Raw genomic sequence first — 24608 nt, forward strand, 5'->3', positions numbered from 1 at the left:
CTCCCAACAATTATGTTGTTTGGACCCCCATTGAAAATAGTTCTCACAGCTATCCAATTTGCTCCAGCTTCATCAGACAGCTTCATCAGACATGAAACCATGAAAATCTGCAGGGGGATACCCACATTCTTTCATTGTGGCATTCAACATCTCCCAAAATAGGATTTGGCTTGCAGCATCTTCATCTTTCATCTCACATGTGGCGATGGTCATTAATTCCTGCACACTGGTAGACAAAGCCAACATTATTAAATATTATACCACAACTCTCTTGATGATAGCAACATGGATACATAAGGATGGAGGGAAGTTATACCTAGGATCATAAACATGACATGCCATTGTGCTCCACCCAATCACTCGATGGGTGTGATCAAATTGTACCCATGAATTCCTCAAATCACCATTTCCTCCTCTTCTCATGCGATTAACAAGATCCACACCAGATGCTAGACCATTGGTTGACATTTTAAAAACAAAACATTTTTCATCTGGCAAGCCTTGCCCTGGAAAACGACTTCCATGGAAGAATAAATACATAGACCTTTTCTTTAGTAAAAGAAGGCTGTCATAACCTTCCCCAACAGGTAACCTTGCCTTCTTCTCTTGTGCAACAATCCGTTTGAACCTGTAACATCAGAAGTCAACTATTTAGAAGGTCTTTATACCATTCTAAAGTTAAGTAAATTAAAAATCACTTAGCTACAAACAAACATACCGTTGATTCTCAACTAGTGGTACCAATTGCTCAAGAAAGTTGGTCAACTCTAGATCTCCCACACTTGCCCCTTCATTATTGTCTCCTCTCATCAATGATGAATTCAAGAGCTCCTTAGCAACACTCATTTGAGCTTTGCGTGGTCCAGCATTTTTATCCACCTTCAAAACATCTACAACAAGCTTCTTTGTTTTCTCTATCATTGCCTTAGATGTTCCTGGCTGTACGGGGTGCTGATGTTCACCAACATGGACCATCAATCTAGTCATTGTTTCATCAAATGGCATTACATAATATACTATGCAATTACAAGTATCAATGCAATAAGCAGGCTTACGACAATAGTGACAAACAATCTTGTTCCTCTCCTCTTCAGTCAAGAGTCCAAGAGCAATCTTCTTTTGTAGGTAGCCTCTAAAAAAGGATGTGTTAAACTTCTTATTGTTTGCAAAATAAGGGCAAGTAATTCTATGGCATTCTAATGAGCCAACACAGTAGCTAAGCCTTACTGTACATGAGATAGCCATGTTGGTGGTTGATGGTTTAGTCCATATGTGGCCATCAAATTTTTGCTCCATGCCATTCATGCCATTGATGTTTCCAAAAGTTGGAGGAAATTCCAATAGCATACTTCCATTATATACCCTTGGTAATTCAGTGACTTGCTTCCTTTGCTTTATATTTGCAATCCGCGTTTTGAGTATATTGGCTTGCTTGTTCTCCATGATCCAAGGTATGATGCTTTTGCTAATCTGACATTCATCTTTTGAATGGTCCTCATTTGAGCCTTCAAGGTCAATGTGTGAAGTCTGCATCATCTCAATGTCAACATCAGTCCTCGACTTATAAGAATTGTGGTACATACCAGGCTTCTCAATGGGATTTAACTCTTCAAGATCCACGTAAGGAGATGGTTGAGAGGTTTTCTTTCCTTCTTTGCCAAACTCTTTGGAGTAAACTCTACTAGCAACACAACGTGATGATGAACCAGGCTCTTCAAGATCACTAATAGTACTTGCTGCCATGATTGTATTGTGGATGAGAGCATACCTTTTTGTCAAGGAGGCATCCAGTACGTAATGCTCTTGACCATCAATATCCCACTCAGATGAAAACTTTACCTTCATTGTTGCTTCACCTTCAATGACTGCCTTAAGGTAGATGAGCTTGTGCGTATGGGGAAGAAGGCTTTGAAGGAAATGTTTACTAACAATCCTTCTTCCATCCTTGAGCGGGATAGAGTGTGATAGATTCACTCCTTCAATAAGCCATTCAATAGAAGCCTCTTCTGTAGCCATTTTGGATGACACAACAAAAGGTACCAAAGACAGAGGGAACTCAGAGAAAGTGGTTATTAGAGGAGGTCAGAGAATACAGACAATCTTGAGAGCAAAGGGATGGTAATCCAACATGGCATTGAGAGCAGAGGGATGATAACCCAACACGGATCATGAAAATAAGAAGGGATGAAAGAGAGAAATGCAGTGTGATGCAAAGCTAGAAGGCAACCAAAGAGACTTAGAAAGTAATGGTGGGAGAGAATGAAGAGGAGAAAATGACAAGAGAGTAGTATCAGGATGCGTGGTCACGAGAAAGCAGAGTGCAAATATTGAAAATGGATAGAGAATGGGTAGAGGATTGTGAAACAGGTGGTGTTTGAGCTAATTCCAATGTCGATGATGCCCTGACACCACAATGAGAAGTAGCCATGTGGCCGTCATTACAACCCATTGAGCTGGAATGATGGTGAGAAAGGTGGCGGCCGAGATTCTTTCACAAACTTGGATTATGCTAGGATGCCACAATCTTAAGCCTTAAAAGCCACATGCTATTATAGGGACGATTAATGATTGGAGAGAGATGAAGGAGAGACTCCTTCAAAACAACGTGGGCTATCTAGCATTCAAAACAACATGGGCTATCTAGCAGGAAGACAGTGGGTACATCATCGATGCACGCTGGGGCCGATCGCACACTGATGACGCTTTGGAGACATCCTTGCTTGCGATGGTATCGAGGGATGAGCCACCGTTTTGTTTCATCATTGATAGCTTCAAGCCACACAGAGAACAAAGAAACTAATTGCATTGTCGAATGGGTCTCTCACCTAGGATGATAGTAATTTCGGTAGATCAACTCCGCCATTTGGTTCTTGCTTTGCACTGATCTTCCCCTCTAACTTAAATAAAATATACTGTTGAATACGGCCCGATTAACTGAGTCTAGATGAGTAGAAAATGTAGGTGATTGCGAACCAAGGTACCCAAATCAATTTAACGATGAAGGGCAATTCAGTGATACGATGAGTATAATACGCAAGCACCACGGAATAAGGTCAACCTCTCTCCTCCCTCCTTCGTCCCCTCTCTCGACTCTTTCCTCCCTCCTTCCACTCTCCTCCCTCCTTCCACTCTCGGCTCTCTCCTCCCTCCTTCCACTCTCGGCTCTCTCCTCCTTCCTTCCCATCCTATCGATATTAGCTCTCTCCTCCCTCTTTCCACTCTCCTCCTTCCTTCCCATCCTATCGATATTAGCTCTCCTCCCTCCTTCGTCCCCTATCTTGGCTCTCTCCTCCCTCCTTCCACCTTTCCACTCACCTCCCTCCCTCTATCCTATCGATAAGGTCGACCTCTCTCCTCCCTCCTTCGTCCCCTATCTATGAAACCAAAAAAAAGGGGGGGGCTCAGCAGCCCCCCAGAGTCTGCGCTAGCCCAGACTCTGGCACAGACTCTGGGGGGCTGCTGAGCCCCCCCCTTTTTTTTGGTTTCAGCAGCCCCAAACTCTATGAAACCGGAAAAAAGGGGGGGGCTGCTGAGCCCCCCCCTTTTTTTCGGTTTCATAGATAGGGGACGAAGGAGGGAGGAGGTTTCATAGATAGAGTTTGGGGCTGCTGAGCGGCTGCTGAAGCCGAAAAAAAGGGGGGGGCTCAGCAGCCCCCCAAAGTCTAGCGCAGACTCTGGGGGGCTGCTGAGCCCCCCCCCTTTTTTTTGGTTTCATAGATAGGGGACGAAGGAGGGAGGAGGTTTCATAGATAGAGTTTGGGGCTGCTGAGCGGCTGCTGAAACCGAAAAAAAGGGGGAGGCTACTGAGCCCCCCCTTTTTTCGGGTCTCATAGAGTTTGGGGCTACTGAAACTTGCTTTGTTATCTAACGACTATTTTGCTTTGTTATTTTGCAGTTTTCATACTTACGACTATGCTAGACATTTTGTGAGTGCTTGCACACATATACTAGGCCTTGAGGGAACTCGCTCGGGAGTTGAGGATCATCCTTTAGGGAAGCTCACGCGAGTAGCAGCGGTACTGTACTTCTACATTTTAATGATGTTATTTACTCATATTCTTTGGATATTGCTTTCTTTAAACTTTTGGGGTTGCTTAACTTTAGAGTTTCTATCTACTTAGAATTCAATGGAAAATTGAAATATGAGGGGTATGAGGTCTGTTGCACTAGATGGGCCATACTTTCTGCAGCAGTGGTGACGATGCATGGAATCTAAGTCTCAGGATGAGCTCCCATTTGATAGACATGCCTGCTCAACAGCTACAAAAAAGGGGGATCTTTGGGAGGAGGTTTATGTGCAGAAGCCCCAAGATTTTGTTGTTTCTGGACAAGCACAAGGTTTCCAAGCTCTTTGTTGGCTGAAGCAAGCACCTTATGCAGGGTATTAGAAGATAAACCAGTTTTTCTTGTCCAAGGGCTTTGTGATAACTCCCATTGAGCCTAATTTGTAAATGAGTGCGACAAGAAAAAAGCATGAATTGTTTTTACAAAACGTACAATAGAAAGCGATTTGCTATGTTGGGCAATCTCCAACTATCTAATTCACTCTCTCTGTACAAATTTTAAGACTGGGCTACATTGGTATGCACTTTTCATTGCAAAGTTGTAGAGCTTAGCCAAAGCTGGTTGTCTATGCAAGGTTGACGAGACAAAGAAACAACTCCACCAAGAGGACATTATATTTTGCAACAGTTGTCAAAAGGGAAAGGAAACTCTAGGTGGGCTTCTTTGTATTGAGAATGGTCTTTTTGTTATAATTGCATATATATGTGCATAATCCTTACTTTTCTACAAACAAGAGGCCAAAGATAAGTGGGGAGGAGAAGGCTAATGTTTACAAGTGTCTATGAAAAGAAGATCAATTTAGATGAGGGCAGCACACTAATTGAAGACTAGAAGTCTCTATATTTGATGCTCTTTGAGTTTCTTCAAAGAATCAATGCTCAGCAAGACTTCCACTTCTTCTATGATATGTTCAACAAAGACTTGACTATGTTTTCATATTGAATCAGCATAAGGATTTTTAAATACAAGAGACAGAGGAGGAGGAAATCAATCTTGAGAAAGAGAGTCAAGAAGTTATGTCTTTGGACCTTGTTGCATTGAGGTCTAAGACTTTGAAGGGGTAGTCCCAATTAAAGGTCTTAATATTGAAAGCTAAAGTCATGACGTCCCCTTGCTTCCAACATTCAAGATTCACGATCAGGAGTATGTTCTACTATATGACATACATTCCATATTTGACTTGAGGGAGGATTATGCACTTGCACTGATTGCTCAATCTTGCAATCTAGACACTAAAATTGGTATCAAAGATGATCCTTTGGAAGATCAATTTAACTCTCTCAAAGTACTCTCTTTGTGCTTTAAAGAAGCTGAAAAGTATGCGACGAAGGATGATGAGACATTGTAACAAGTTGAAACATCAATGAACTTTTATTCAAGTGCACAAGAACAAACAAAAGCAAAGAGAATCTTAGAAAGAAGCATTCATCTCTAGAAGATTAAACTTTTGGAAGGGGATGAGAACATGAAGGTAACCTAATACTATGTTTGACTAGATTATTTTGATATTACACTGTGTGTCATTTTGTTGGACATTACAACATTATTTTCAACATTTTGTTGGACGTTTCAATTGTATGTTGGAGATGAAAATTTTCTTTTGAGGTCATGTGGGAGTAGAGAGAGAGGTCTTGGTCAACTGGCTAGTCATTTGAACTATATCAAGATGTTGTATTCTACAAAGATAATCATTTATAATCGACAATTGAGCAATGATGGAGAGGCTATTGTTTATTTCTTCAAGTTCTTGTCAAATTTTATTAATGGTCATTAGGTTAATTGGTAGAAAGAAAAAGTGAAATTGATTTTTAAAAAATTTGTTTTAGATATTTTTGGTTATTACCTTGGACACTAAGGCTCAAGGAGTATATCCTCTCCTACACTGCATATACACCAAGGCTCAAGGAGTTATTACCGTGGACACCAAGGCTCAAGGAGTATATCCTCTCCTACACTGCATATGCCCTTGGAAATGGTATTAAAAGTCCTCTCCACCTAGATGCTTATGGAAAGCACCATTTTATTAGGTTTAGAGAGGATTCAACTCTAAATACCAAGTAGAGAGAGCAAAGTAGGTAGAAGAAAAACAAGGCAGAGCTAGTCTAGTTGTTGAAGCAGTGCAAACAGAGGAGAAAATATTAAATCACTTCTTATCAGGTTTAGAGAGGATTTAACTCTAAATGCCAAGGAGATATGGTGGAATACCTAATCAAGAGTTTTGTGGTCCTCTACCTTAAATTGCCATTGAGAAATGAAGGCTCTTTGAGGTGTATAGTTGAAGAAATAAGCATTAATAAATGCATTGTGCTTGTGGAGAACCATTTGAAATCCAAGTGTGTGCTTAACTCAAATGTGCCTAGCAACCAAATGTGCATTTTAATTACACATTGAAGTGTTTAGACTTTTCTTCCTTAATCGATGGATCAAGAGCTCTATTCATTAGTTGATGGTCACTATTTCAATCTTTTTCTCCTTTAAATTTTCATATTCATCCAACTTTATAACAAATTTGAGACATCCTTGTCACTCTTCAAATGTGACACCATAAAATTCAACCATTCTCCTTTGTACTTGTTGAAGATCACCAAAAATATTATTCCAAGGATTATACAATGCTTTCCTTGTCAATTTCTTACATCCCTTCAATGTGCAAAAAATATCCAACGTAATCATTTACTTATTGATTGAGTAGGCCTCTTAATCTCCACACTTCTATAGGTTTCGGTAAGAGCACATATTTCTTCTACAGGTTTCAGTAAGAGCACATGTTTTACCTCTGATCTTTCAAGGTTGATGACATTGCCTTGAGAATATAGGTGTAACCTTTCCTAGTCACTCCCCTCTCATCAAATACCTCTTGGATTACGTCCACGTCAACTTTGTTGCTATCTACAAGCTATTGCACACCTTTGCATTTGATTGCTTTGAACTTTTTCTCCTTTAGCATATTGTTTGCTCTAGGAGTTTTCTATAACAAGCACACATGAGTTTTTCTATGCTCAATTGATATTATCATCAAGTGATCACTATCTTTGTGTTGTGTTAAAAATAGTAAAATCAAAAGATAGCTTACCTTACTTCCTGATCTCTATGCTTGCATCCCCCACTGCCAGCTTTCAAATCTACAATGTTGCAAAATTCTATTTATAAGTCTATCTCCCAATGGAGTCACTTTTATTCTGGCTTTCTTGAACTTCTCCTTTGTCTTCATGTGTTCTTTGGTCTCCTTCTATAGTTGCTCTTCAACCTAGAGCTTTTTGCTATCTATTGCAATTTCATCTCCGTCTCTAGTTAGTACAAGTGCTTGTACATTTCTACAACATAAGACTGAGTTGTGATGTATCTATGCAGTCCCTTATTGCCACCATCAACCACAACCTTCAATAGTGTTGTTGGGACTAGAAATGGGAGGAATAGAGTTTTTGATTGGACATTTTGGATAAATGCCTCCATCACACCAAAAAATTTAATCGAGATGATGTAAGCCTTCTATCCTCATATTCTCTCGTAACGTGACACCTACTTGTGGACCCTTCCATCATTTTTGCATAGGTAGATACTCTTTTAAATCAATATGGAGATGGTAGAGTCTCTTCTTGGTGGGTATTCTTCAATGGTTTGGTCACTTTGTTGCCATTTTTTTGGGCTCAAGCAACATTGTCCGATTGCTTCACACCCTCACTAGCTCTTTATAAAACAATGTATTAGCAATGGACTTACCGTGATAAGTCCATGTTAATCCTTTGCACAAACATTCAAAAATTTGAAAAAACAAAGATAACTTAAAGGTTAAATATGGGATCCTAGCATGGAATGCATTGTTGGCATGAGTTAGAATTGGGGAAAATATGCTTTAGAGAAAATCTTATAGGAGCCTTTAATCAAATCCTTTTTGCATATTTTGGAGGAAAGAAAAAAGAAGAAATTATGAATTCCTTACAGGGCCCCAAAATGAGTTCCCTTTTTTTCCTAATGAGGCAATGATCCTAAGAGGCACCATTCCAAAGATGATACCATGAGGTACTAGCCAGTCTATAGTATTCCATAACAGATGATATTCTTTATTTAACACACCCTGAGCCTTTCCTTTGTCCAACAATTCATAAAAATAATTATAAAGAAATATACCTATTTGAGCTAATTGAGTACCAGATCTACCTTGATATTGTAGTTCTCCTATTGCTCCATGCAACACATCTAAGAAGCCCAAAATGCACTCCCCCGACTACCACTCTTCATATGATGATGGATATGATTTGAAACAAGACATCTTTCGTTGGAAAAAAAAAAGCAATGTTTCAAACTACCATTTTGAGAATAAAGCTATTTGTTTTGCTAAGTGTCTTTGTTTGTAATACCCATTGTGTTTGTTGTTTTTTCTAGTTTTTGCCTTGTGGGTTTTGTGCATGCATTATTGTGTCATTTTTTAACAAAGCTGTGGAGTTGAGACTAACTCAGTATAGAAGAGGTGAGAGTTGGTGGTGGTTGGGAAATTGTTATGGAAATATAGGCCTTTGGGGCCTTGATGTTTCTAAAACACCTTGTGCCATCAATGTGCTGAATGGAAAATAAGGGTGCTAGTGGCTCCTTGGCACATAGGTTGACATGCGGCATTGGTATTTGAGACTTAGTCCCATAAGCAAGTATGTAGTGGAATGGTCATTGTAATAAAGACTAAGACCCTCAATCATCCTAGCTGACTCTTATTGGTGGCTGAGGATGCTATGTGCCTAGGAGGTAGGGGCGTGGGACCCTTCGTACTTGATTGAGGAGGCTGGATGCCTAAGAGTCAGGGCTGTGGGACCCTCCGTACTTGGCACCCCGTTAGCTACCACTTGGCAACGTCTAGTAGTGATTGGCAAATTTTCCAACGTGGTATTAGAGCAGGGGTGGCTCTTGCAGACTTTGTGATTGGACCACGCATTTGGTGATGCACTGTCGATAAACTTTTACCTATTCGTGGTGGTTGACTTAAACTTTAGCCTCTGAGCAATTTCTTTCGAAATAATGTTCACCCCATAACCACCGTCAACTATCACTCTCGCTATAGTTTGTTTCTTAACTTTGATGGTGATCACTGGCACTTCCTCATCAACTATTGGAGTGTTAATAACATGTATAGCGTCTAAAGAATCTACCTCTTTTGGTTTCTCGAATGACGCTTTGATCTGTTGGGCAAAGAAATCCCAACAATATGGAGCTATCTACATTAACTCAGCGAATGTTAGACTGACTTGCATGTTCTTGAATATTTCCCATGCTCGGGCTAAATTTGCTCTAGATCCTCTTGAAATGCTAAGTTCTAGTGCATTTGTCTTAGATTTTGAGGATTCCTCTTGCTCCATGATGGACTGCTAAATCTGTTCAGGTATTTCCACTAGTGGAGCTTTCCACTTTAATTCCCTTGCAATTTTAGCAGCCAACTCCTTTTGAGCCTTCCAATTAATGTCTTTATTTGAAGAATCCGTGTCTACAGTGGTTGTAACTGATCCTTTCGATTGAGTAACCACTTCGGCACCAATTGCATTTGGATCCGTTTCCTTTCTTTCCCATGATTCAAGTGCTCAGCCCATATTGGACAATCAGAACGTAGATGATTTTCTCCACAACAAAAACACTTGATCTTAGATGGATCTGTGTTCTCCTTACCATTTTTACCATTGTCCTTCTGCTCGAGACGTGGTGGCTTACCATTTGGTGGGCCAAGCATCATCGTCACCTGATTCACTGACACTTGCAGTCCGAGCCATCATGCCCAAACTGGGCACAAGTATTGTAATACTTAGTTCTGCATTCCTCTTCTAGGTGTCCACCCCTAGAACACTTATTAAACCATTTCTCATTGTTGCCTGGTTTCCCTCGAATGCCCAACTCTTTTAAGGCCTTCTTCGGCTCAATTTTGAGCTTATCTTTCTTTGCTGATGTCTCCTCGATGTCACTGTCAGCATCTTTCTTCTTTCCTTTCTCTTTAAGTCTTCGCTCTTCTCCAAAGAGACAACTCGGTCTAGCAATTTTTTATAAGTGGTAGTTAGATTGGCTATCTCTGGCTTGCGCAAATCTACCTGAGTGTAGCGTGTGATCAACCAACCTCGCATAGACTTGTCATCTGGGACATTGCTCAACTGATTGATAAGAGCTCGCATCCTAAGTACAAAGTCTTGAATGGACTCTCCTTTGTTTTTCTTTAGCTCACTTAGCTTCATTTGAACATCTTCTTTGTTGATCTCGTGCCAAAACCTTTGCAAGAATGCTTAGACATTCAGGAAAATATCCAATTGGAAGCTGGTTAAGCCATCTATGAGCTTTTTTTATTAAGGTACACAGGAAATAGTCCATGTATTCCTTGTCTAATGTGGCACCATTGATGTGGCAAACTCTCAAGAAACTCTGCAAATGACTATATTGATCTTCATCATCAATGCCTTTGAAAGTTTGAAATTTTACCTAGATGTTGGTGCTGGACTTAAATTTTTCCTCTCCACTAGCCCGAGTAGATAGGTCTTCCACTCGAAAGGATCGAGTTGCTGGTTTTCCATTTATCATACCTACCTTCATGTGTATGAGGTCGCTGTTGACTATCTCGCAATCGGTTTGTACTATCTTGAGGCATTAGAGGTGCAAGTCGTCGTACGTCTGTAGGCCAAGTAGAACTTATGTCCACAGTGAGAGGAGCTCAGGCAAATTGCCAAAGTTGCTCCATGTCTTCAATGGCATCTCTCTCAATCAAAAGCACCCCGCTCTTCCTGTCGATTGATTCTTTGGCCATCTGCTGAAGATGGCCTTCTTTCTTCATATCTTTCTCGATGTAATTCCTCTAGAATAATAGTAGAGTACTATCGAAGTTGTTATCTTCGTTCTCTAATTTGGTCTTCACATTCATTTTGATGTTCCACATATAAAATAGCCAACCACTCAAAATCCAAGCATTCTGTGGACGAATGTTTGGACTCCACCTGCCATGATGGACCTTCATCCACCAATCTTCTTAGACACCTCAACCGAAGACCAGTGTTTCATCCTTTTGACTCTACATAGTAATCAACATCCACCCCTAGGGTAGTGTGGTCGAGTCTGGCTCCTCACACTCGTAACTCCCATTGGACAGTTGATGCTTCTATTAGTCTCCTTCAGGCATGAACTCCAGTTCTAAGACCGCTCTAGTTCTCATGGTAGCATGTAGCCAATTCCTTTGGCTTTAGAATTCTTCACCCTAGGCCACGTATCTTCGTCTTCTTTTCAAGCATATGTCAGCCATTGACTAAGGTAAAAAGTATCCCAGTAGCTATCCGAATACTTTGGGTATCCCACACATCGGCGGTCAAGCATAACACGAGACTAAGCCACTCGTCTGGAGTTTAGAGGAATTCTTTGGAGTAGCCCATACTTCCCAGCAATTGTTTCACTTTGTCACTAGTCAACATGAACCTTACTGACCTTAGCACTAAACTTATTACCTCGGTTCTCTAGATCTCTTGAACTAAAAACTCATCAACTCGCAATTCAATTGACCCTTCCCTAGTAGGATCACCAAAATGTTGACGCTTAGGTTCACTCACCTGTGACTAACTTAAAGGTGCTTGGTGTTAACTTGTCCCTGTGCACTGCTTGGTGAAGATGCTCGCTCTTGCAACCTTTTAAGTATGGTGTGCTCGGGTGTGATATAACAAATGACAACATTAACACTCAAAGTTGGGGGTTAGTTGTTCAAAGGAGAACCATATGATGATAGGAGAATTTCGAGTTACACACACACTTAACTGAGTGGAATTCTCCATAAACGATAAGAGTATAAACAAAAGGAATCAACTTATATTGATCTTTTTCTTACAACCAAGCCGCCTCGGCTTGCAATGAACACTCGATAAGCTTCCTAACCTAGCAAGCTCAGGTGAGAGGAAGATAACTCGTCACATTGCTCTCTTGTTCTCTTCTCTGCTCTCCCTGTTACAACCGTGTCTTTTCTAAGTATGAAAAACCGCCTTCTAAGAGCCATAGTGCTCGGTGCACCATGCCACTACTTGTTATTGGTTGATCTTCCACATTCTCCTGCACCTTAACTGCAAACGGTGCTCAGTCCAAAACGTTGCACCGCTTCCAAGCAAATCCGCACTCGATGGCTGCACTTCAAACCCTGCCCATGTTAGCCTACTACCTTGAGGGCTAACACTTTTAGAAAGCCAAAATCTAGTGGGAGTTCAAAAAGAAAGAGGGAAGACAATGGAGCTAAAGCTCACATTGTGGTGAGAAATGCTCTTTTTTTTTGCAAGTGCACAAGAACGATAGGGTGAGGCTAACTACCTCTAGCACAACGTAAACGATGCAAGAGAAATCAAGCACAAGATATGAGATAGATTCCTAATGGGATGGTTTGGAATGCCTCCAAGGTGTTATCATAGTTCTTAGCTAAAAGGGGTTAGACTTAGTAAAGGGGATAGTCTACACCTATTAAAAGGTAGCATCACTACTAAGATGAAAGAGAAGATTTGGACTATGAGCTAATGCTGAAAACTTGTGGTGGTCACAAATGAGAGATAAAGAAGACACTGTACTGGCATCAATGTGCACAAAAAAAAATCCTATTCTATTCAAAATGAACAAGGATATGATATAATTGTTCAGACTTTAAAAATCATCTTATTGCTAGGGTTCATAAACATTAAGGCATATTATTCTGAAGCAATGATGTGAGCGGAAGGGCAATGCTAGCATCATTGCAAATGAACTTCATGTGGAATCCAGCATGACCCAAAAGATCATATGACCCTTCCAAATTATGTAGTGGCTGCAAACAATTAAAGCAACCACGTTTTTGAAATTTGGTGGCATGTTATTTAAGAGAGCATTGATAAATGAATAAAGCATAGGGAAACAATGAGTTTTGCTTGCAAGACCCTAGAGAAAGTGGAAAAAAGGACAATAAAAAACATACCTAGACATTGGATCTCCTATGCGAAATCCATTTAATCCACATTTCTCCATGCACTCATTTTGTTGCACCCCTACTTCTCTTCTTTATAATCTTAGAGTTATGGTAGAAAGTTATAGATTGGAAATGCATTATCAATAGTCCACCATTATCACAATCCACCAAATAGTGGATATGATCCATGCCACACGATTAAGGTTCTCATCATAACATTTCTAAGATTCGTCAATGTCTTCAATCATGATTAACTTAAGGGGCATGGGGAGAACATATGCTCCTTGTCTGGGATTCTTGCTATAAGAGAGGTGTTGTAAAGGGATGAGACATTCCATGACATACATTTTGTCCTACTTGTAGCAAGGGGCACTTGATTTGCTCTATGAGATCTAGAGGGATTTTGAGTTAAGCAAGAGCATGGAGCAAGGTTGCAATGGTTTGCAAAGCCTACAGGCTGTAGATCTCTCGTAACTCCAATCATATGCTTGCACACTCTTTCACATGGCAATTGCCGTGAGAGAACCAACACTACCACGCTTCCCACAACACCAACCACTACATGATCATTTTCAGATATCATCCCCAATTATTTTTTATTCTCCATAATTATGTAGACTTGAGAAAAGTGGCTATACCCGTCAAACATTTGGCTGTCACACGAGGACTCTTCTAAAAAGTGAGAGAACACAATGCTCACACATTCCACAAATAAAAGTGCACCATCTTTACGCACCACTAGGTCATCTATTGTAGGTGCACCCTCAAGAGTTTCCCATAGGGGGATAGCAGTGTGCGCCACCAATCGATTGTGTTTCTCTTCACCCTCTTCCAATTCTCTAGCATGCAATGCTTGCTTGTTTCTTCTCTCCCCCCCGCTCTCCCGCACCACCTCTAGCTCTCCCTCCCCCTCTTCCATCTCAACAAGTCCATGCCCTACTACATCTAGAATATTGGTCTTCAATATGACCCTCCAAGGGAAGCCTTGGCACAACTTGTCAACATGAGTGTCAAGGCACCCTAGCTCAAAGATAGCCTTACAAAGGATTGAGATGACCATAATGTTTGTCTACAATATGATTTCTCCGTAGAAACCCTAGCTTGCCGGTACCAGAGTTCAAAGGTAGCCTTAAAAACGATGTAGATTACCACATCCATCTATTACTATATGCTTGCAACTTAATAAGGATGCCACTGATGTGTTTCAGGTTGCGCCTCAAATCAACCAAGTGTGAAATTCAGTTACTGTGGTACTATCTTTGTGCTGTGACGTTTTCATAGTCTTTTTTTCATTTTATCATTTAATGAGGGGTAAGAAATATATTCTCTCCCTTTGTTGGCTGTGTTTGTTTATCTACCTTTCAGGGTTGACAATGGCTAAGAGCAAATTCTGACCATTGTTTCACATACTTGATTTCTTGAATTCCTTGTCATAGCATATTATTGAGACATGATGTGCTCATCCCTCCATAACCTTCCTTTGATTAAGCTGCTCTGTGTTATGTCTAAATTGAGCAGTCTCCCGGTTGCCAAGTATTTTGACAAAGAATCTGACTATATTGGTTCTACTAGACGATTCTCTTCTATGTTTACATGGTATATGTTGCAGCTTTTCAATAATACATCTCCTTTTTCCTCATGAGAACTCCGTCTCAAGACCAGTCCTAAATTTGGTACATGCCCTTCCCTCATCATGCGAAAACTCAAGATTCCTAGCATTGCTAGTATTTCTTTACTTTGGCTGTTACCAACTACAAACTCCTGCACCTTGTTGTTCACCTCTATCATTGCACTCGCAGGCTTTTTCTTTGCCCCTGCTTGTTTCCTCAGCTCCTCTGTTCTGTATGCATCATCCCACCTATTAGCACTAGAAAAGATGCTCGCCATCAGCACATAGGGAGCAGCAGAATTTGGATTTGCTTGGAAAAGCTGCTGAAAGCATCTCAACCCTAGTTCTGCTTCCCCATAAACTTTGCAGGCACTGAGCAAAGATCTCCATGTTCCTTCAGATGGAGGACATCGCATAGTACCAAGAAATTTCTCTGCCTCATACAAATGACCGGAACGCGCAAGAAGATCAACCATGCAGGTGCAAAGGTCTATTGTCGGCATGATACCATAATCTTCTCTCATCACTTTGAAATACTGCTGGCCCTTGATTAGCAGGTTGGTATGGCTGCATGCAGCAATAAGACATGTGAATGTGATAGCATTCGGCTTCACATGATGTTCTTGCATATCCTTGAAACATTCCACCGCCATCTTAACCTCATGGTTTATGCTATAACCTTTTATCATTGCATTCCATGCCGCAACATTTTGAGCTGGCAGCTTGTAAAATACTGCTCCTGCCTCTGCAAATAAGCCACATTTGGCATACATGTCTACTAAAGTGCTGCCAACAAAGAGATCTCTTTCTAGATCCTTTCGAATGATCTCAGCATGTATCTCCAAGCCCTTGCCTATGGCTCCTAAGCTACCACAAGCTTTTAGGATGCAAATAAATGTGACAGCATCTGGACAGATGCTCTCCAGCTGCATCTGTTCAAAAGACCTCAAAGCTTCCTGATTGGCACCATGTTCAGCATATCCCACAGTTAATGCAGCCCATGATGCAGCATCTCGTACCAGTAGTTTGTCAAATACTGCCTGTGCCTCTGCAAGAGAGCCACATTTAACATACATGTCCACCAAAGCGTTGCCAATAAAAAGATCTGTTTCAAATCCCTCTTGTGTGATCTCAGTATATACTTCTTGGCCCTCGGCCATGGCTCCAATGCTGCTACAAGCTTTCAAGGTGTAAGCAAATGTGACGGAATCTGGACAGACGCCCTCAATTTGCATCTGTTGAAAACACATCAGTGCTTTCTGACCAAGTCCCTGTTCAGCATACCCTGCAATCAATCCATTCCATGACACAACATCTCGAATAAGCAGCTTGTCAAAGACTTCCCATGCGTCTGCAAGTAAGCCACATTTGGCATACATGTCAACTAACATACTGCCCATAAAATGATCTCTTTCAAATCCCTTTCTTGTGAGCTCAGCATGTATTTCTTGGCCCTCGACTACAGCTCCAATAATGCCGCAAGCTTTCAAGACACAATCAACCATGATGGCGTTTGGGGACACACCCTCTTGATGCATGCGATCAAAACATTTGAGCACTTCGTGACCAAATCCATGTTCAGCATATCCTGCAATTAGAGCTGCCCATGTGACCTCATCCCGAACTGGCAGCTTGTCAAAGGTGCTCTGTGCATCTGAAAGTGATCCACACTTGGCATACATGTTGACTAAAGTATTGTCGACAAAAATATCCATCTTAAAATCTTTTTGTGTGAGCTCAGCATGTAATTCTCGACCCTTGCATATAGCTCCTATGCTACCACAAGCTTTCAAGATACAAATAATTGTGACATCATCTGGGGAGAGACCCTCCTGTTTCATCAGTTCAAAGCATTTAACTGCTTCCCAACCAAATCCATGTTCAGCATATCCTCCAATTAGTGCGTTCCATGACACAATATTTCGGATTGGCAGCTTGTCAAATACTTCATGTGCCTCTCCAAGCCAGCCACATTTGGCATACATGTCAACCAAACAGCTGCTGACAAAAGGATCTCTTTCAAATCCCTTTTGTGCAATCTCCAGATGTATTTCTCGTCCCATGCATATGGCTCCTATATTGCCACAAGCTTTCAAAACCCAAACAAACGTGACAGCATCAGCAGCAGTACCTAGCAATTGCATCTGTTCAAAACATTTTAGTGCTTCTTGACTGGGTCCATGTTCAGCATATCCTGCAATTAAATTGTTCCATGACACAACATCTCGAACTGACAGCTTGCCAAAGACATCCTCTGCCTCTGAAACTGAGCCACATTTGGCATACATATCCACTAAAGTGTTACCAACAAAAAGATCTCTTTCAAATCCCTTTTGTGATATCTCAGCATGTATCTCTTGGCCCTTGCCTATGGCTCCTATGCTGCCACAGGCTTTCAAAACACAAACGAAAATGACAGCATCTGGAGAGATGCCCCCCAGTCGCATCTGTTCAAAACATTTCAACGCTTTATTACCAGGTCCATGTTCAGCATATCCTGCAATTAGTGCACCCCATGACACAACATCTCGAACAGGCAGCTTGTTAAATACTTCTTGTGCGTCCGAAAGTGAGCCACATTTGGCATACATGTCTACCAAAGAGTTGCCTACAAAAAGATCTCTGTCAAATCCCTTTTGTCCAATCTCAGCATGAATTTCTCGACCTCTGTCCAGAACATTCAGCCTAGCACAAACTTTTAGTAGAGCCATGAGTGTATACCTGCTAGGCTTTAAACTATCCTCTTGCATTTTCCAGTACAAGTTGAAGGCATGCTGCGTTTGCCCACATTTGATAAACCCTAAAATGAGAGAAGTCCACGAATGCTCATTCCTATGAATCAACCTATTGAAAACCAGCTGAGCATCAGACACACTTCCGCATTCAACAAACGTTGGTACAATGTAGTTCCCAAGGGCTCTATGAGTGTCCAGTCCATTGTTGCAAATGTGTGCATGCACACGCTTGGCATAAACTAAAATCTTTTCTTTCTTGCACTTCTGCAAAATGCAGATCAGGTTCTCAGCTGACGGCAGCTCAGCCATCAGGTCCAAAATACCAAGTGTGTCCTCTAATCTCAGATTCTCCCAACCACTGTCCTCTAGCAGTGGTTGTGCATCGACTTGTACTCCAAACCTAAAGCTGGCCTTGAACATGTCGCCTCACCCTGCCAGCTCCTCTGCCTGCAAAGACAGGGTCTCTAGAGTTTGAGCAAAAATATTATGGCTTTGATTGCCGAGTGATGGTTAATGGCCCGCTTTTCCTCCTTTTTCTCAACCTCATTATTGGCTTATATCTGCAGGCTTTGGCTTTGGGTCACACCACAGACTCGTCGCCTCAAGTTTAAGACGTTGATCTTCAAACTTTCAGCGTCCAATGGGTTACTTGCTTCATCCGAACACTGAAAGCATATGTGAAGCCCTAGTGCCCTGAAGGAACATAGGGAATGGCAGTACGAAAAAGAGGGGGAGGTCTGTCCGTCAGGCCACAGCAAAGTAGCGAACCTGAACTTCTTGAAGTACATGGCGTTAATCGACTGTGTTGCCGTTGTGAACGGATCTGTGCTGTACTCCATGACACAGGAAGGAGGACACATGAATGCGTATAGCAATGACTATCTTGCTTATGTCAACGCTTGCTTATGAATTGCTTATGTTCACTGAAAACCTGCAATCTATATACAATGAAACTGCACATTTTCATTTTCACGCGTAAAAATTATTTTCTCAATTTTGTAAAATCTGCAAAATTTCAGGCAATTTAGTTATATTCTCAATTTTGTAAAATCTGCAAAATTTCAGGCAATTTAGTTATATTTTAGCTAAAAACTCGCCAAATTCTCAGGAAAAACCTTCAAAATTTGAAACCCCAAGTTTTGTGATTTGTTGAGAAAAATGTATTCTGTGAACACTCTAGAAGGAGATAGATGGCCTTTCCTTTAGGGACTACTTGTTTCTACTTTGAAAGAGAGCATATTGTTGGGAATTTCTAAATCATGGTTGCCAACAAGTTTACACCAAGCCCCTAAAACGTATGTACCGGTCTTGAGTTCAAGCCCTAGGGGTAACTCAAGCTTCTATCGTTGTTGGCACTTTCGGTTTTAGTACTATGTAAAAAATAATTCTGAAGTCGTGGTTTTTTTGGAGATTCATGTGTAGATATTTACTCTTCACAACACTCGTAACTTCCTCAAAAACGAGTCTCAGCTTTGTTTTCAAAAGTCAAAGGGACTCCCAACATTGCAAACCCTTGTTTACAAGATGTTTCCTCTTTTTTATTGTTTCCTTGTTTTTCATAGCCTCTCCATATTCAAATGACTTTACTATCATATTTTGCCCTCCCTTTCTTGTCTCCAAAGGTCATCATGCCAAAATCTTTGCAACATAGTCTTTGCATTCTCCCTAAAGCAATTTTTATCATGGAAGGATTTGTCTTCTTGCTTTGGGTATAGTATTGACCCCAGAATTGTGTGACACCATAGAAGGTATGAACTATAGATGAACATGTCATTCTTGTACTATCTTTAGCACACAAATAACATTTGCATTGATATCCACATACATGGAGACCAAAATTTTGGGAATGCCAATGGTTGAGTTCATCCTCCAAGAAGAAATAAAAATGTGATATTTAGAACAACATGTATATCTATTAACCGCCTTGGATGACACGGCCACATTTTGCAACTTCTTATGTAACCATGTAATTATGCACCTAAGGATTGTGTTAAGAATTTCCTTGGAGCCGTATCGGCCCAAGAAGTTTGTAAAAACTCAGAGTATACTAGGAGCAATAGAATAGATTGGTTAGGAAGAGAAGAAAGCATAGGGTTGTCCCTCCCTTCAAAAGGTGATATGTATAAAAGGCCAAAAGTTTGACTTTGGTCTTCAATTGTTGATTATAAGTTTGGATGGAATACGATCTCTTCTTTTCTTCATGAGTTCTATCTTGTCTTCTTCCTTGTTCTTGCCTCTTGTGAATGCATCGCCTTCCCCTTCTCTTGTCTCTTAACACCTCCCCTTCTCCCCTTTCCTCTCTCCTCTCCCCTCTCTTCTCCCCTTTCTTCTCTTGTGGATTCACCATTGCAACAACTCTAGGAGCCACTTGCATGACACTTGTGGACTATTCGTGCTTACATTGCTCTCACAAGGAGTATCATGGACTAAGAGACTTCATCAATATTCCTCTAGGATCCGTATGACACATGGGTCACCACCACACTTACTAGCTTAGTAAAAAGTGGTTGTTTTGGTGTTTAGGAAAGGTGCGAGCTAAAAGGAGTCAAAAGAAGAGTGTGAGAGAGAGCGGAAGTCAATTCGAGTTGTTTGGTTGATGCTTTTTGAGGTTTCTAGTTGTCCAAACATAGGAAAAGATAGTTGAGATCATTTCTAAGCCTTGCATGCTATGCAATCCTAAGAAAAAAGATGCAAAATTTTTTTTTCAGAGTTTCAACATCTTGGGAATGACAAACCAGTCTCCTTTTCAAAAAAGACCCCATTTTTCTTGTAAAGCAGTTTTTTTTTTTCTTATTTGCAATAGGTAGAATAGGTAGTGTACTACTCCCCTAGGACAACAAACCCTGCACAAAAATCATGAAACATCAAACAACCTCAAAATTTTCATTGGTGACACTACACAAGAAGGTCACACTGAATTAGGATCTAATTTAGATTAGGGCGCTCTAAATTAAGTTTGACACCCTAACATAGCTTGACACCCTCAGAGGCGACACTGACAAGTTGGCACATTAAATGTGCCATTTACACTACAAATAGAGTCAACTCTAAATCCAATACACATTGAACTAACAACTTGATGCACGTTGAGTTAGCAATTCAGTGCACACTGAATTAGCTAGTCAACTAAATTTTACATCTTTGACCAACCAAGGTGTGTCAACAGTTCACTCTTCACAATCCACCCCAGAAACACTGACCTATAACTCAACAGATACTTAAAATAGGTAAAAATTTTATTGAGTAAATGAAGGACAGATTATGAAATTGGGAGCTTCTAAGAACTATTGACCTTACGGTAACCACACAACAGGACATAAGAACCCCTAAAATTACCAAGTATGGATCATATTGAATTAATCTTAATTTAACACACGCTAAATTGGTAATTCAGCACACTAAATTGCTATTTTCGCACTCTAGCTAATTCAACTGAATTAGCCTGGTTAATTGCTACTTGGTAGTGGTGGAGTGCTTGCTCGAGGCATCCATCTACATTGATCTACCTACATGCACCAAAGGTTTGGATAGGTGCTTCCAACAATTGAGCCTGAACCAGAAGATAGTGCCTTCAACAACATCCTGTCTAACCAATTACCTAGCTTAACATGAATCTAATCAGGGAACTCAGCATTGAGCTCACATCCAATGCACAGAACAACCAAGGATGATATTTCTAGCTCAAAATACTCCATGAGTTTTGACATAGAGATGGGTGAAAACCCAACTCATGGAGCCTCTAGGGCTCCTAACTCTAGCTTAGTTCGACCTCATTCCCCTATTCCTTCTACCACAACATCCCAGAATTGAGACTTTTTCCAATATGGTGGGGACATTTGGGCTTTTAGATCCAACATATGGTGAATCCCTTTGCCTGGAAGAAGAGTGCCATTGGAGCCACGGGGCCCACCCCACCAACCTTGATAATGGACATGTAGAGTGCACCAACTCCCACCATACCAGTGAGTACTACAACACTGAATGTGTGCTTTTATGAGGGAGAACTCTCATTTAGTGATACATTCAAACTAAGGATGTGAAGTGACTGTCGGCCACAAGATCCAATGGCACAGATGAAAGAGTAGAATGAATCGAGGGAGGGTACATTTCCTAGAACGTCGGCTTCCCATCCCCTCTATATCCAACTTAGAGTGGCCTAGAAATACTTCATATCAAGCAGCTACTCCATATACATCTATGCCCAACATCAATATGCCTTGCCTAGGGCACTATCAATGTAGCCTAAAAGACCTAACCAACCATGCATACCATTCCCTCGGGTACCTAGTGGGATAGGGTCTACCAATCCTACTTTTTTCTTCCCAACACCTTCTTATAACCCCCCATGAAGACAACCCACTTAGGAAGAAGATAAAATAAAAGAGGAAATAAGAGAAGAGAGGAGAAGAGAGGGTTCCTACGCCCATCACTGCAGCTAGTGCCTTAAGCACTAGCTGCAAGTCAATGCAATCACGAAAATAAAAATAGGAAAAGAGAGGAAGCACTTTCTTACCTGGAAAAATCCTACTCGGAAGAGGAGGTGTTTCGTGTACTGGCCCTGCAAAAGAGAGGAAATATACCATTTTTCAAATAACTAATTAGTGAAAGGAGGAGGTTAGAGAAGCAACTTTCCAAAGGGATTGGATTGAGGGGACAAAGAGAAGCCTACAAACAAGGAGAAAGCACGAAAGGAAGGGAAAGAGAAAGTAGAGAAATAACAAAAAAAGAAGAGGTGAGCCTTCTTTCTTTCATCAAATCTCGTTTTTGGTCCTTCAACTCTGAAAATCAAGCATGAAAACTAGGACATGGGCTTAGCAATGCAAGGAGAAACATGCTTCAACACTCACAAAATGAAATTTCACAAAAAATGAACGTACATTGCTTAAAGAGACACACCTTTTTAAAAAACGTCCTTTCACATGAGCAGAGAGAGAGAAGGGTGGAGAGGGAGCACAAATGTTGGGAGAGGGGCTGGGTAGGGGTGAGGAGTGTGGGGAAGAAATTGGAGGAAAGTGAGGTCGCCAAATATAAAGGAGGAGGAGAGTTTTTTGCTATTCTCATAATAGAGTTGTGAGGGGTGGCGATGTATGGGGTTTCGAGTTTTAGCTTTCAGCATCGCTAAATAGCGACACTGCTCCGTTGCTATATAGCGACTCTATATATCCTACAAGCATCGCTATATAGCGACGGAACATGGTATAACATCGCTATATAGTGACGGTTCAGGGCACTAGATCTAACAAGAGAATGAAGGAGCTCATGGGTGGCTATTTTTTAATCTTGAGTGGATTTCCTTGCATTTTGTGTTGTGATTTTGGAGGTGTGCAGATGGAAGGGATGAGTGGAAGCTCGTCAAATGATGCGCCAATGCCTGGGAGCACGGAGAGATTGTATTGTCATTGCACTCATTGCAAGCGAGAAGTACGACATCAATGTCGTATTGTCATGCAGCGCCACTTGCGGATGTATGGGGAGGAGCCCGCACTAGTACCCACCATTGGTGGTGCACGTGGTGATGGATCATCGGTAAGTCAATGCTACTTGAGTTCTGATTAATATCGCATGCGTACACGACATGAAACCTTGAGACAAGATCTTATATTTACACGAAACCTTGAGACCGAATGAGGAGGGTGGTGAGGGTGTGCGTATACCTTCACGCTTTGAGCAGGAGGATAGTTACCTGGATGTGCTAGATGATGACGAGGGAATGGTGGACATGACGGATTCTCTTTTTAGGGGCACTACATCACATGTACACGTGATGTCTGAGTCTGAGGCTAATATGTGAGAGTTGCAACCAACACGGTTGTACGAGGGTGCTGGGATGTCAAAACTACAGGCCTGTCTCTCAATCTTGAATCTGCAAGCAAAGTATGGGTGGTCTGATACAAGTGTCTCGACCTTAATGAGGTTAGCTGCTGCATTAATTTATCTCATAATTTGGATATTGTTTATTTTGAGAATCATCATAGTTTCTCATTATTCGAAGCCTGTGTATGTTTGAATTGTGATAGGTTGCTCCAAAAGATGTTGCATGCACCAAATACCATGACCGCATCAAGAGATGAAGCAAAGAAGATGCTGACAACAGTGGGTATGGATTATGATACCATCCATGCTTGTCGTAATGATTGTATTCTCTTTCGTCATGAGCATGGAGATTTGGCTAGTTGTCCCGAATGTGGGGAATAATGATATAGAGATGACTTGCAGGGTGAGTAGATCCCAATAAAGGTTTTGAGACACTTTCCCATCATTGCTAGAATACAGCACATGTTACAATGCAAATCCATAGCGGAGTTAATGACTTGGCATGCTGCACATCGGTCCACTGATGACACATTGAGGATTTCTGCAGATTGTGCAACTTGGAAGCACATAGACAATCAGTGGTTGGACTTTGCGAGGGAGCCACACAACTTACATTTTAGACTCGCCATGGATGGCGTGAACCCTTTCGGGTTACGCTTGACATCTTAGTCGACATGGCCTATAGTCTTGGTGAATTACAATATCCCACCATGGCTAACAATAAAGAAGGGACACCTCATGCTTGCACTGCTTGTGCCAGGGAAGTACAAGGCAAAAAATATGGATGTGTACATGGCACCTTTGATAGAGGAGTTACATATCTTATGATGAGGAGTGCAGGTCTTTGATATTTCCAAAGCTCTTAAGACATACCAATGACATTTTGGTCAAGGGAATCTTGATGTGGACCATGCATGACCACCCAGGATATGGAGAGTGCACAGGTACGTGGTTGTGTCTTTACATGTATAATGATACTTTTATGACTCTCTTTCTAGTGCATGTCTTATACTAACACATTCATGCATGCATGCAGGACTTGCAATAAGTGGGTACCATGCTTGTCCTATTTGTGGGAAGGGTTTGATACCGCTTGCACGACACTCCAAACATATGAGGAAAATGGTTTATGAAGGTCATGCTCGATACCTTCTGCTGGACCATCTCGTGCGTGGAAGCCAGCTTGATCCACCACCACCATATTTAAAGGCAAATGACAGGATTCAGGCTTGGAGGGCGAATGGAGAGGAGCCTCCTCTTGGTATGAAGAGGCTATCCATCTTTCACGAGCTTCCTTATTGGGATTAGTTATTACAAATCAATCTATAATTTATCCTTCATTAATTTTATTATTTTTGCTTATTTTTTATTATCTTTCATTTTTTCTATTTTCCTTACTTTCTCATTTTTCTCATGGTTCTTATTATCCTTCATTTCTTCTAACTTGTCTCTCCCTAATTTTTTC

At 41.1% G+C, this 24608-nt stretch overlaps 1 protein-coding gene across 1 annotated transcript; it reads right to left on the reverse strand.

Annotated features, from left to right (window-relative positions):
• Nucleotides 1–14539: 14539 nt before the first annotated feature.
• LOC147886164 (pentatricopeptide repeat-containing protein At2g33680-like) lies at nt 14540–17749 on the reverse strand. Its single transcript, XM_087395061.1, has 4 exons — nt 17147–17749; nt 16963–17041; nt 15988–16788; nt 14540–15879 (listed from the first exon to the last, which is right to left on the reverse strand). The coding sequence occupies exons 1-4, from the start codon at nt 17747–17749 to the stop codon at nt 14540–14542; spliced, it is 2823 nt and encodes a 940-aa protein (XP_087251187.1).
• Between the last annotated feature and the right edge of the window lie 6859 nt (nt 17750–24608).

Source organism: Dipteris shenzhenensis, chromosome 24, assembly GCF_047967505.1.
Source record: "Dipteris shenzhenensis isolate YYH24624 ecotype China chromosome 24, Dip_SZ_1.0, whole genome shotgun sequence".
In the NCBI taxonomy this organism is placed as follows: Eukaryota; Viridiplantae; Streptophyta; class Polypodiopsida; order Gleicheniales; family Dipteridaceae; genus Dipteris; species Dipteris shenzhenensis.

Bases quoted from the DNA above. Each gene is read 5' to 3' on its own strand.
- LOC147886164 (XM_087395061.1), bottom strand. From the start codon at position 17,749: ATGTTCAAGGCCAGCTTTAGGTTTGGAGTACAAGTCGATGCACAACCA. The intron at 17,042-17,146 runs GTATTTAACAAG...TGTTTTGAACAG, and splicing joins CACTTTCGGACGCACAAGAA to ATGCGACTGGGGGGCATCTC. The intron at 16,789-16,962 runs GCAAGGGCCAAG...ATTTAATTGCAG, and splicing joins TGGCAGCATAGGAGCCATAG to GATATGCTGAACATGGACCC.